The 12451-nt window shown below is 32.5% G+C and overlaps 2 protein-coding genes across 2 annotated transcripts; both read right to left on the bottom strand.

Annotated features, from left to right (window-relative positions):
- Positions 1–1299, bottom strand: LOC125587025 (putative nuclease HARBI1). The gene is made up of 3 exons (XM_048757112.1): positions 1087–1299; positions 527–1015; positions 1–408 (listed from the first exon to the last, which is right to left on the bottom strand). Exons 1-3 carry the CDS (start codon positions 1297–1299, stop codon positions 1–3), a joined length of 1110 nt encoding a protein of 369 aa, XP_048613069.1.
- A 756-nt stretch (positions 1300–2055) lies between these two features.
- On the bottom strand, positions 2056–2790 carry LOC125587026 (glutathione S-transferase T3-like). Its single transcript, XM_048757113.1, has 2 exons — positions 2641–2790; positions 2056–2538 (listed from the first exon to the last, which is right to left on the bottom strand). The coding sequence occupies exons 1-2, from the start codon at positions 2788–2790 to the stop codon at positions 2056–2058; spliced, it is 633 nt and encodes a 210-aa protein (XP_048613070.1).
- Between the last annotated feature and the right edge of the window lie 9661 nt (positions 2791–12451).

The raw sequence follows: 12451 nt of genomic DNA on the forward strand, positions 1-12451 counted from the left end.
TTATTCATCAAGATTACCAAACTTTTGCCATATATTTTCAACTAAATCAGCTTTCAAACGATGATGTATCTGTTGATCCCGAATTTGATTGCGAATCCCACGCATTTCACCGACATTAGAAAGGCTTTCCGTAGAGGAGACAACATCAACCTGGGAACTTCTGCTTGACTCTCCTGATTCGAATTCATCTGTATCATACTGAGTGAATCTGTCACGTTCGTCCTCTACTATCATGTTGTGCAGTATGACACAACATCTCATAATCCTTCCTATCTTTTCCTTGTCCCATAGTAGTGCTGGGTTTTTAACTATTGCAAACCTCGCTTGCAATACTCCGAAAGCACGTTCGACATCTTTTCTTACGGCGTCGACATCTTTTCTTACGGCTTCTTGATGTTGAGCAAATAGCTGTGCTTTTGGAGTTTGAGGAAGTGAGATTGATTGGATAAATGTTGACCATTTCATAAATTCTGTCGCTAAGATAGTACGCCATACGATAATTGTGGTTGTTGACATTGAAATTTACTTTAGGAGTTCGACCTTGTATAATGTCATCAAAAACTGGTGACCGATCAAGAACATTAATATCGTTGAGGGTATCTGGAAGTCCGAAAAATGCGTGCCATATCCATAGATCATGTGATGCCACCGCCTCTAAGATAATTGTCGGCATTCCTGAACCACGTGTGTACTGTCCTCTCCAAGCTGTTGGGCAATTTTTCCACTCCCAATGCATACAGTCGATGATGCCTACCATTCCTGGGAACCCGCGTAACTCTCCAATATCCAGTAGTCGTTGAAGATCATCAGCTGTAGGTCTTCTTAGATACTCATGGCCAAACAATTGTATTATCGCATTAGTGAAATTGTCCGAACATAAAAGTGCAGTACTTTCACCTAGTCGGAGATATTCGTCATACGTATCTCCTGATTGACCATATGCCAGCATACGTATAGCTGCTGTACACTTTTGCAGTGTAGATAGGCCGTACCTTCCGTGAGCATTTCTTCTTTGCTGAAAGTATGGAACTTCATTTCTTAAAGCATCCACAATGCGAAGGAACAATGGCTTGTGCATTCGAAAACGTCTTCTAAACATTTCCGGTGGGTATGTAGCATGTTCCCTGAAATAGTCATTCCATAGTTGATTGTGTCCTTCTTCCCGATGTCTTTCGTAGTAAGCCCGTCTCTTTGGTTTTTTGCTTGATCATTAACTAGGGAGTCGACGAGATTATCAAATTCTTCGTCGAACCATTCTTCAACAGCTTCATCTACGCCATCTGACGATGAGGATGACATTTTTTGTTTTAATTTAGTAAAAATATAATTAAAGGTTAAAAAAAGGTGGAGATAGAATAGGAATATTTGGCTAAGTGTGTTTTAAAAAAATGGATATCGAAGAAGAAAATATGATTAATGGTTTTTGAAAAAAAAAATGGAGATAGAAGAAGAATATTTGGCTAAGTGTGTTTTGAGTGTTTTGTGGCGTGGGCTTGAGTGTTTTGTGCTATATGATTTAAAGAAGATAGAGGATGATAGTTGTGTTCTTATTGTTTCAGAGAGAAGCGATGAAGAAGTACAAGTTTAAGAGAAAAAGAGGTGAACAATATTTGAGAGAGCAATGCATAAATGAGACAGATTATATAGTCATTGTTTTACAATACACGTGAAGTGTAGAAACCAACAAAATACTACACTTTCACACCCGTGACACAAACATAATTCATCAACTACAGCTCTACCTACTACAACCCCTGACTAGCTTGTAGAAAAATCTGAGATCATCATCACCCGTGACACAAACACACCTACTACAACCACAACTATTCGTTTGTTCAACCCGTGACCTGCACAACAAAAAACAAAAGAAGAAGCAAGACAAATAGTTAGTAACCAAGTAAGCAAATAATCAAGTTAGCGAATAATCAAGCTAGCAAATAATCAAGTAAGCAAATAACCAAGTAAGCAAATAATCAACCCGTGACCTGCACAACCTAAACAATCAACAGAACATCATAACTACCTAAACAACTACGCAACTAATCACTGACCAGATCAAAGCATCTCAGCTACGAGTTTGTCCTTCAGAGACACCTCACTTTCAGTGAGAGTTTCTTTTTTTGAGAGGAGACGATCTAGTAGTTTCTGTTTGGATATGTTCTGTTTCAAGTCTAGAATGCTCTGTAGTCGATCATATGCAGCTTCATTCCCATTCTTCTTGCGTTTGGCTGCTTTGGAAGCCTTAACACCATGTGGCCTTACCTCTTCCGAGTCAGGCACCGTCTCTGCAGCTTCCTTCCTTTTCTCCTTTGCACCATCTCTTGGTAAAGAGATAGACCTCCATTTTTTATCGAACCGCAGCTCCCTCCACGCATGTTCAAGTGTGAACTTGCCGTGGTAGTCATTGAAGAAGATGTCATGGGCAGACTTCATGACATCGTTCTCATTTTGGCCACTAGCTTGCTCCTTCAAAGCGGTCTGATAGCTTCCCACAAACTTAGACACCTGGTCATTGAGCCTTCCCCACCTCTGCTTACACTGACTCCACTCTCAAGAAGCAAAGCCTGTGAGCTGAGGGCTTGAATTGAAATAATCCTCAATTCTTTTCCAAAACGACCCTAACTTATGCTGGTTACTAACTATGGGATCCTTGCTGGTGTTTAACCAAGCACTTATGAGGACTAAGTCTTCTTGTGTTGTCCACTTTCTCCTTTCCACCGGTTTAGGAACATCAGAAGACCCTACGTCTATGTTCACAGGGCCAGGAGAAGTAAGGGAAAACGGATCCATTGTGTTTCGATTGGTGTGTTTTAAAGTTGGTATGTGTTTTCAGAAGTTGGTTTGAGTTAAGGGTAGAAGGATTGACTATGTTTTTAAACTAATATTTTGGTTTGCGTTTCTAACTACCAAACATTGATTACACAGATAGCATTCATCAAAACACAACCACTTTCAAATCACATTTTAAAAACGTGAACAGAGTGCATTCATTACACATCAAATCACATTTTTAAAACGCTAACAAGTATTACACAGATAGCATTCATCAAAACACAACCACTTTCAAGCATTCATCACAGCAACCAACTACCCTAGTTCAGTTCGTACTATAGAGTGCATCACATCACTTTCAAAGCATATCAATTAATACAACACAGAAACTAGATTTATGAACATCTACTTTACTTCCAAGTCTACCTAGTGAAGTTCAACCAAGCAGCCTACAAGGAAACTACTTCTAGGAAACTACTTCTAGTTCAGTTCAGTTTAGTTAGAGTGTTTACCTAAACAATTTCATTCAAAGCAGACCTTCTCCAGATTAGCCATCTGCACAGTGAGGTTATAAACGTCACCAGTGAGGTGATCAAGCAGCAAACTGAGCCTTTTAACCTGTGCCTGCACATGGAAACATAGAAACCTTGTTAGTGAATTAAAAAAACCCAAACATTACCAATATTAAGTTCCTATGAGCTACTCTTAAAAAACGACACTAACCTCAACACTCTCAATCTGTTTATTGAGATTGGGCACCAACTTGATCACCTCATCAGCCTCCTCCACACGCTTACGCAGGCGTTCGATCTCCTCCTGGACGCCTATTACCCAAGGCTGACGATAATGAAATCCATCAGCCTTGGGGACAACAAAAAAAAACATCAGACAACATAAAAAAAATTCTATACTAATATATGCGTCTGTTGAGGTATCTCTTACCTCGTAGTTTATGCAGCTGAAGAAGTGCTTCCCAGGATGAGTGTCGTACTCCTCCTTCCCGCGAACCTCGTCAATGATTCTCCCACCACAGGGACATCTTCTAGGAATCCCATATTCAGAATCGGCCACGTATCCCAACATGTTGCAGTTCTCCTGATGCCTTTTTATATCTCTTCTCTCCTCTGCGGGATCCATCTGAAGCAGACAAGCAATCTTTTGTCATCATCCTCTTCGTTCTCACACACAGAACAACGAAATCGAAGTGTTCTTCCCCAAGGACTTTCGTCGGACGGTTCGGTTCATTACGAAATCGAAGTGTTCTTTCTTCAATTTCATATGAATCTCATGTTTCTTCACACTAGGTATGCGATTTCTTGTATTGATTCTCTTAACTCTAGATTTTTGTAAAAATGATTTGTATTTCTTAAACTAAATTAATTTTAGGTTGATTAATCATCTTATAGAGGAACAAAAACTGAATATGGTTATGTCTGCTGCTAAAAGAGAGAAGAACTTTTTATCTAAAAGTAGAGAAGTCTCGTGCCATGACCGAGATTGATGAACGAATGAAGAAGGTGCTCACTTTTTCTAACATTCTAAGTTACAGCTTTGTGTTTTTTTTTAAACTCGTAATCCATGCTAGTGCTAGCATGCTGACTCTTTGAAGGTACTGTATTGATTTTCTCTCTACTCTAACTTGATGTTTGGTTATGTGTTATTCTTTGTTTTTGATGTTTGGCAGAAGTGAAAGATTCAGGAAGAATCAGGCCGCAACGCTGAACCAGAACAAGTCTTCCCACCTAGGGTGGTTCCTCAGTTCAGACAGAAGACAGCAATCAAAAATGAGGTGTCTCAGAGCAAACCTGGTCTCTCCACAGATGTCCTAGCATCGGTCAGTATTTTTTTTATATCTTATTTCTTGAAAGGATAATGATGCATTTCTTTTGTATTTATGGTTTTGTTTTTCCTGATTCAGGTTTTCGGCGGTTCTTAAAAGATTAAGAAGAGGCATGTGAAGATATTGCAGGTTGATCAAAGGCTTTATAATATATGTATCAATGGCATTTTCCATTAGTTTCTGCATATCAACATAGTGAACCTTCACTTACACTGATCTAGCTTTTTTGTACTAAGAATATGAATTAAACAAGTTTTGATACTTTTATTTTCTCTCAGAGCATTAACATACTACATGTGAATACAATACTTAGCATTAGTGTATGCGAACAACAACACGAGAGATTGTGCATATATTATAAATCATCGAGATGACTAGAAGAACGCAAGGGCTTTGGGAGATCAAGTTGTGTAGTAGCTGCACTTTGACTGTTGGCTGATGAACGATGTAGCCTGCAACGGAATGAACCTTTGTGCTTTGTTGGAGCATAAACGCATGTCTTCCCCATTCTGTTGCTGTTATTGAGCAGACCAAGCGAGTCTGTGGACCATGACTTCCTCAATGGACGATCCTGTCTTGTTTCTGCTGTCTTCTTAGTCTTTCACCACACGGCTAAACGGATTCTTGGGAAGAAAAAAACGTGGGAGTGAAGATACTATGAGAGATTTAGGATAGATTTAGTGTAGATTTAGGAAAGATATTTAGGAAAGATATCAACCGAAATATGGAAGTTTCTGTATTTACCGGATTTAGCTATAATATGTATCATATGTCGGGCATATCACTTACAGTGGGTGAGAAACCTATTCTTCCCTAAGCGTCACATAAGGTAAAATGCAGAACATGCTATAACACATAAACAAGAATAGGTACATCACAAAATTGTGGCTATAAGACGTAATAAAGTTGTAGATAGACTAACGATATCTAGCTAGATGATAGTCTAACGAATTCTAGCCTAGTTAGAATATACAAAAAAAAATTGTTTGCGTTATATACCCTGGATATATCAACGTATAATATTTAGTATGCAATTTCTAGACTAGGTAGATGGCCAGAAGTATTCTGACCCGGCTAGAAGATTAAATAAAATATGATTCCACTATTTTGTTTAAAGAAAATTAAACATTTAAATAGTTATATTGAAGTTTCCAATAGATTTCATATTTTTTATATTTTTAAAATTTAGTTTACTATTTTTTCCATAACAGAAGGGTAAAACATGTCCAAAATAACCAAAAATATCAAAAGTACTAACAGGACAAACAAAAGTTCAAAGTGTCTCATTTTTCCAATTATTCCTAAAAAATATCAAAATAATATCTAAAGGTCATCATCAAATAAAAAAAGGAGTACATACAGCAATGATGTTATAGATGTTTTCATCTTCTAACAACCGTCAAGAATGTCTCTTTGTTTTCTCAAAAACCATTTTTTCCATAATCAAATTTTATCTTTTAGTTTTTGTTTGTGTAGAAACTATTTAATTTGCCAATCAAGTTTTTTAACAAATCGATTTCCTAAAATTAAAAAAAATTAGTTTTTCAAAGTTTAAACTAATTTACGAAGAAAAACCAAAAACCAATTTTTGTGGGTTTTTGGTTAAAAATGAATTTGCTTTCTTTTTGTAGAAAATATTACATTTTAATTAATTTATAGTAAAATAAATAATATTTTCGTAAATATAAAATTGCCATAAAACATTTTGTACATAAAATATTATTTAAACAATAATGTAAAATAATTATTTGTTTTTCATATATGTAAAACTAATTTAGATATTTATATATAGTATTAAACTATTAATTAAATGCAAACATCTAGTTATTTGTTTATATATATAAAACTATTGAAAAGTTATAATAACTATTAGACATATCAAAAATAACTAAAATTATAAAAACATAAAAAAATTATCAATTAAATAAATTGTATTAAATTTGAAAATAAAAATAGCAATTCAATTTAAAAAAATAAAATAATGTATATAAGAATTTTAAAAATAGTTTCAAAATTTTAATATTTAATTTGTATAATTTATAGATATCTAATTTAATTTTTTAATATACACTTAAACATAAACATAATTTCAAAACATGTTACTGTATTTTTTATTTTTAAATAAAAATTACTATATTTTGATATATTTTAATGATAACTTTTAAATATGCTATTGCTATTTTTGTTTTATTGTTTAAAAGAAAGTATCAGTTATTTTCTTTAAAACAAAAACTACAGCAAAACCAAAAACTAAAATCTAAAAACTAAAGACCAAAACTTAAAGCTGAAAACAAAAACAAAAAATCTAAAAACCAAAAATTAAAACTGAAAACTAGTTCAAATAATCAACACTTTAGTGTCACTAGACTCACGTATGATTAGATAAGCTTAAACCAAATCACAGTAGTAACGTTGATGAACAAAAAAAAGAAATGAAGATTTGAAACTTTCTTGTTCTTCTGTGTTTTTTTAACACCGAACAGATTAACTTTAAAAGGAACCATGGAGGTTCAGACAAAGTACTGACCATAACGGCCAAGGGGATGTGATCCCAACAAAGAGCATAAAAGCCAAAATGGAAAAACACAAAGGCTCCAATTGAAGATATGTCAGTAGACACCTTCAGAGCAAAATTAAAAAACACAGGGGGCACAACACGAGGGATTAGACTCGATCTTCCTTCTCAATCCGTTCTTCTGTGTTATTATTACAAATCTTATCCATGTTTTAGAAAACATATACCCTCCACAAAGATCGTGCTTATCGGAGATGCGTTATTACAACAACTACGCGATCTACATGTTCATGACAGGTTGGTCGTTGACATTGTGGATTACGTTTAACAGATACCAATCGTAACTGAAAACTCAGATGGCTTACCTCCTGTATATTAAAACAGAATTCATGAACATTGATTCATGCGTGATTTTTTTTTAAAAATGGACCTAGTGTACCTATTCCTAGAAAGTCATGTTACATTTAATCTCTAATCTTATCATTTAAATTTTGAGCATATCAGATCTTTTTATTGGGCTATCAATAATTGGATTTAAACAATAGATGATACATTAGATTTATAGATAGTATAAATTAAATAGATATAATTTAATGTTGTAATAATATACTTTCATATGTTAATTATTTAAATATTTATCGATGTTAACTTTTAAAATTATAAAAAAGAAATTTAAATAACAAAAATCATATTATTTAACAATGATTAATCTTTACTACCTTAAACCAATGAAAACAAATTTTAAACTATATAGTTTATTTTAAAAATTAAACAAAAACTAAATGTTTAATTATTTACTCGATAATATAAATCTATGAAGTGAAAAGTTTAATTTTTTAAAACTTTTTAAATTTATGAAATGTCAATATTTTTGAATATGACAAGAAAATAATATTTTACTAATATTTATATATATAGTTACGATTTTAATAATGAAATAATAATCCGAAAATATATATATATATATATATATATATATATATAAGAAGATACAAATACATGTGAAAGTTTAAAACAATTTATTCAATGAAAAAAATATACCGTAAACATATTATGTTTTAAAAATTGATAGACACATATATATTATAATATATACCAATTTAAAATTGAAAACAAAATGTTTATATAAAAATAAATGAAAACAAAAACCTACGCGGTTGCACAGATCGAGATCTAGTTTATTTATTAAATTGTTTGTAATATGACTTCCTACAAGTTACAACTCATGAGTGGGCAAAACAAATAAAAACGGGCAAAAAAAAAAATCAAACGTAGAATCCAACGTAGTTTAATAATAAGTTTATTTTTTAAGGTTAAAAGTAATTTTAATGATATTCGGAATCTAAAGATAATACTAATTATTATTACACGATCTAAATGCCTTTTGCGTCACCGTCCAATTTCGTAAAAGCACAACCCATGTCTGTCATCACCACCGAACCTCTTTATTCTATTGCTCTGCCCTTGTCTAAACGTTTTGAGTTTCGCGTGCGAAGCAAAACTCCTCCACACGACGAACACAACTTTCAGGACAGTTCAAGAATCTCTTTAAAACCCACCTGATAATCTTTCGGATCTCGTGTAAGACAAGAAAGGATTTTGCTCGTCGTGTTTTGATGGGTGCGAGCCACTCTGCTCTTCACAAGGATCTGTCGTCTTCGTCTTGGGCTGGTTTTAGAAGCATGGACTGTAGTTCAAGTTGTTAGCCCGTAAATTTAATTCTTTTTCGTTTCAGACTTCTATGGGCTCCTTAGGAAATGATTTTCAAACTTTTTTTTCCGAGCGATCCGGTCGGTCTCGGAAGGAACGCACGTGACTTTGCCTGTTATTTGCCAGACTAGAAGCAATAATAAAAATTGGCCCCTGCTTTCGAACCCAGGGCAGCATGCAAGTTTGATTCAAATATCAGCTATTTGCACCATCTCAACTACAAAATCTTATGGAAAATTGGTCCTAAAAATATTTTTACAGTGATCGGCCTTCAAGCAAATGTTTGATGGGTTTGTATCCAGATCTGGCTGTGGGAACACACTTAATGCTACATAATGGACTGACAATCACATTATCGGGTCCGAGTTTGAAATACTTTTCGACTAACGTCAAGGAATAAACCGATCATATGTTACGATCAACCATGTAGCTCAAGACCAGACTGTCCAAGTGATGATAATTTAGTTTTCAGAGAGAATCGAACCCAAAACTGATGTAGGTACACACCCAACCCCAAAAAATTGCCATTAGACTACCACCACTCGATTCAAATTTTTTATTTAGTTATTGTTAGTTTTAAAAATTATTAATTTTTTTTTTTTAAACTAACATTAACTAAATAAAAAGTTGTTAGTTTTAATTTATTTTAGCATGGTCTCTCATAGCGGCATATGATTTTCACTATATTTTAGTGAGACTAACTTTTTAAAAGGGGAAAGTAATTATTAGAGACTTATAGAGTAATATAACTTAATTATGTTCACCAATGAAAAATGAAGAAGTTGCAAACAAATAAATTAGAAAGAAAAACAAACTTTTTTTGTTACAGTAAAGAAAAACAAACTAATGTACAAAAAAAGTTTATATCATACGTGTTGGACCCAATTTCGGTCAATCCATTAATAGGCCACGGTCATGGATATGAGCCGTAAAGAACTGGAGCCCATAGCCAGCATACGAGCTCGAGACGGAGACCCCGAGGTCCTGGAAATCGCGGAACAAGAGACGGAGATCGCGGAGCGGTTACGAAGATCACGGTGTCGACCCACTATAAAGAATGAGAGATGCACATGAAGAAAGACAACGTTGAAAACCCTAGAAAAAACTTCACCCATACTTCGACCTTGTTTTCATCAATCTTTAGACCTTTTCTCTTAGTGATCTCGTTGTAACATTCGATCTTATTTTACTCATTATATTCGATCTCCTTCATCAATAAAAGTCCATTTTTGCCTACCGGAAACTTATTATATCGTTGTGTTCTAAAGATATCGTTGCCTACAACATATATCTTCTCCTGATTAAACTCCCGGTCACTATCAAATTTCTCAGTGTAGATTTTAGGATCTACAGTACGTACTTCATGCCTCTCCTGTAATATATCCTTATCTCTTTTGTACATCTCGTTTCCTCTCTAACGACCAAATTGAACATCTCCTTAATGTCTTGGGAAAATTATTTTTTTAGGCCAAAAAATGATAACTATGTTGTATTAGGTTAATCTCATATACTTTATGTCATATTAGTCTAAATATTTTCAAAATAGCAATATTGTCCTTAATTTCAATTAAAAATTCGAAATTACAATTAATAAAAAAATGTTAAATATTAAAATATAATTTTTAACTAAAATAATTTAAAAATATATTAAAATTCCCCAAAAAAAGGAAAATTGCCACAAATACCACTTTCCTAGTACCGCTTTTCATGTTTACACTAACCACTTTTACCCTCACTTTTAATGAAGGGTAAAAAACACTTATACCCCTAGGGTTAATTAATCTAGACTTAGAGTTTAGAGTTGATGGTGGATTAGGATTTTTGGAATGTAGAATTTAGGATTCTAATAAATATATAAATAAATACTTAAAAATATATAAAAATATTTTGAAAAAAAATTGAAATTTTTTTTTATAAAAAAGTTCAAATTTGAAAAAGTATAATTCAAAAACATAAAAAAAAAATTTGTTTAAATAATGATTTATTATTTATACATATAGAACAAAGGTATAAAAGTCTTTTGCCGGTTCAGATCAGGATCGACCGGTTCATATCAAACGATTTCCAAATTGATGTTTTAATTTTTTAATTTAAAAATTGATTTTATAAATCACTATTTTCTTTCTTTTTTTAAAAAAAAAATCGATTTTAAATAAATATAAGGAAACTGAATATTTTCAAATATTCTCTTCCCATATTTTTGAAACTGATTATCTTTATCCGTAAAATCTGTATTCTACATATGTATTCTACTATATGTAGAACACATGAAACATGTTTGAAATCGATTTCTACTAGTTTTAGATTTATAGTAATATATAGATTTTAGTTTCTACAGGTTTTAGATTTATAGTAATGTGTTGATTCTAGATTCTACAGATTTTAGAACGATAGGTTAAGCGCGGAATGTGTTTTCTAAATATTTTTAGATTACTATTATTTACGTAGATCACATATTATAAACATATTAGATTCAATGAAAAAAGTGGATTATATTTTCTACTGTGTAGAAGGTCAATTCTACTTTTCGTAGAACAAAATATGAAATTACGATTTAAACATTTTTAGAATTATAAAAAATACCAACAAATTGATATAGATATTTTATCAGTATTTACTATTTTTTTGAATTTTGTTTGTTTGTAAAACTATTTTTTTGATTTATTTTTGAAAATATTAAATTGTATTAGATAAAAAAAATGGTACAAAAAAGAAATTAGCTTAATAAGACATACTTATCATTTTTTTAGCCTAAAAAACAATTTTAAGCATTTGAGATATTTATTCGATATTATCCTTGGTCGTTTTCTCAGTCCTATGTCAGTGTGTCATAGTCGAGTTGAAAGGACGTTTGAGATTTTTGCATCGACATCCATTAGTTTCCAACTATATATCAGTGACATAGGTAACGCTAAAAGCATAAAAGTTAATGCCGACAAAAAATTAAAATAAAACATAAACAAATTACATGCCAAAAAAAAATTCACATGTTATTGAGAAACTAAATATGTATTTTTGTTGAGCATTAGTTTGATTGGAGGAAATAAATATCTAACTTTGTTTGTCGACAAATATGAATTATACAAAAAAAAAAAAAAAAAAAAAAAAATAGTACATACAGAAATGATGTTATAGATATTTGGGTTTTCTGCAAAAAAACCCTCAATGTGGTTTTTTTTTGCAAATTAATCCGCGAACTCAAAAACCCACGGGTCAACCCTCCAAGTGTCAGTCAAACCGCAATATAACCCTCGGCCGTATTTATGTGTATTTGACTGTGTATAATTTTAACATTTTTTCAATACTAGGTCATTTTGGCGCTAATTTTTTAATGAAAAAAATTTGTTGAACCCGTGGTTTGAAATTTGAACCTTAAATACCATGTGCATGCTATATAACCATCTCGGCCAACAAATATATTTGTTTACTTAACAAACGCAATTATATTGATTTCTAAAACGAAATGACCTTGTTTTTCTCGGACATGGGAGCTTGCGTAAATGCACAATGAAGGTGGGGTTCAACAAATTTTTTTCATTAAAAAATTAGCGCCAAAACGACCTAGTATTAAAAAAATGTTAAAATTATACACAGTCAAATACACATAAATATGG

Source organism: Brassica napus, chromosome C5 (assembly GCF_020379485.1).
Source record: "Brassica napus cultivar Da-Ae chromosome C5, Da-Ae, whole genome shotgun sequence".
In the NCBI taxonomy this organism is placed as follows: domain Eukaryota; kingdom Viridiplantae; phylum Streptophyta; class Magnoliopsida; order Brassicales; family Brassicaceae; genus Brassica; species Brassica napus.

Bases quoted from the DNA above. Each gene is read 5' to 3' on its own strand.
- LOC125587025 (XM_048757112.1), bottom strand. From the start codon at position 1,299: ATGTCATCCTCATCGTCAGATGGCGTAGATGAAGCTGTTGAAGAATGG. The intron at 1,016-1,086 runs GTTTTCGAATGC...CCATACTTTCAG, and splicing joins ACCGGAAATGTTTAGAAGAC to CAAAGAAGAAATGCTCACGG. The intron at 409-526 runs GTAAATTTCAAT...CCAAAAGCACAG, and splicing joins TACAAGGTCGAACTCCTAAA to CTATTTGCTCAACATCAAGA.
- LOC125587026 (XM_048757113.1), bottom strand. From the start codon at position 2,790: ATGGATCCGTTTTCCCTTACTTCTCCTGGCCCTGTGAACATAGACGTA. The intron at 2,539-2,640 runs GTTAGTAACCAG...GAGTGGAGTCAG, and splicing joins ACACCAGCAAGGATCCCATA to TGTAAGCAGAGGTGGGGAAG.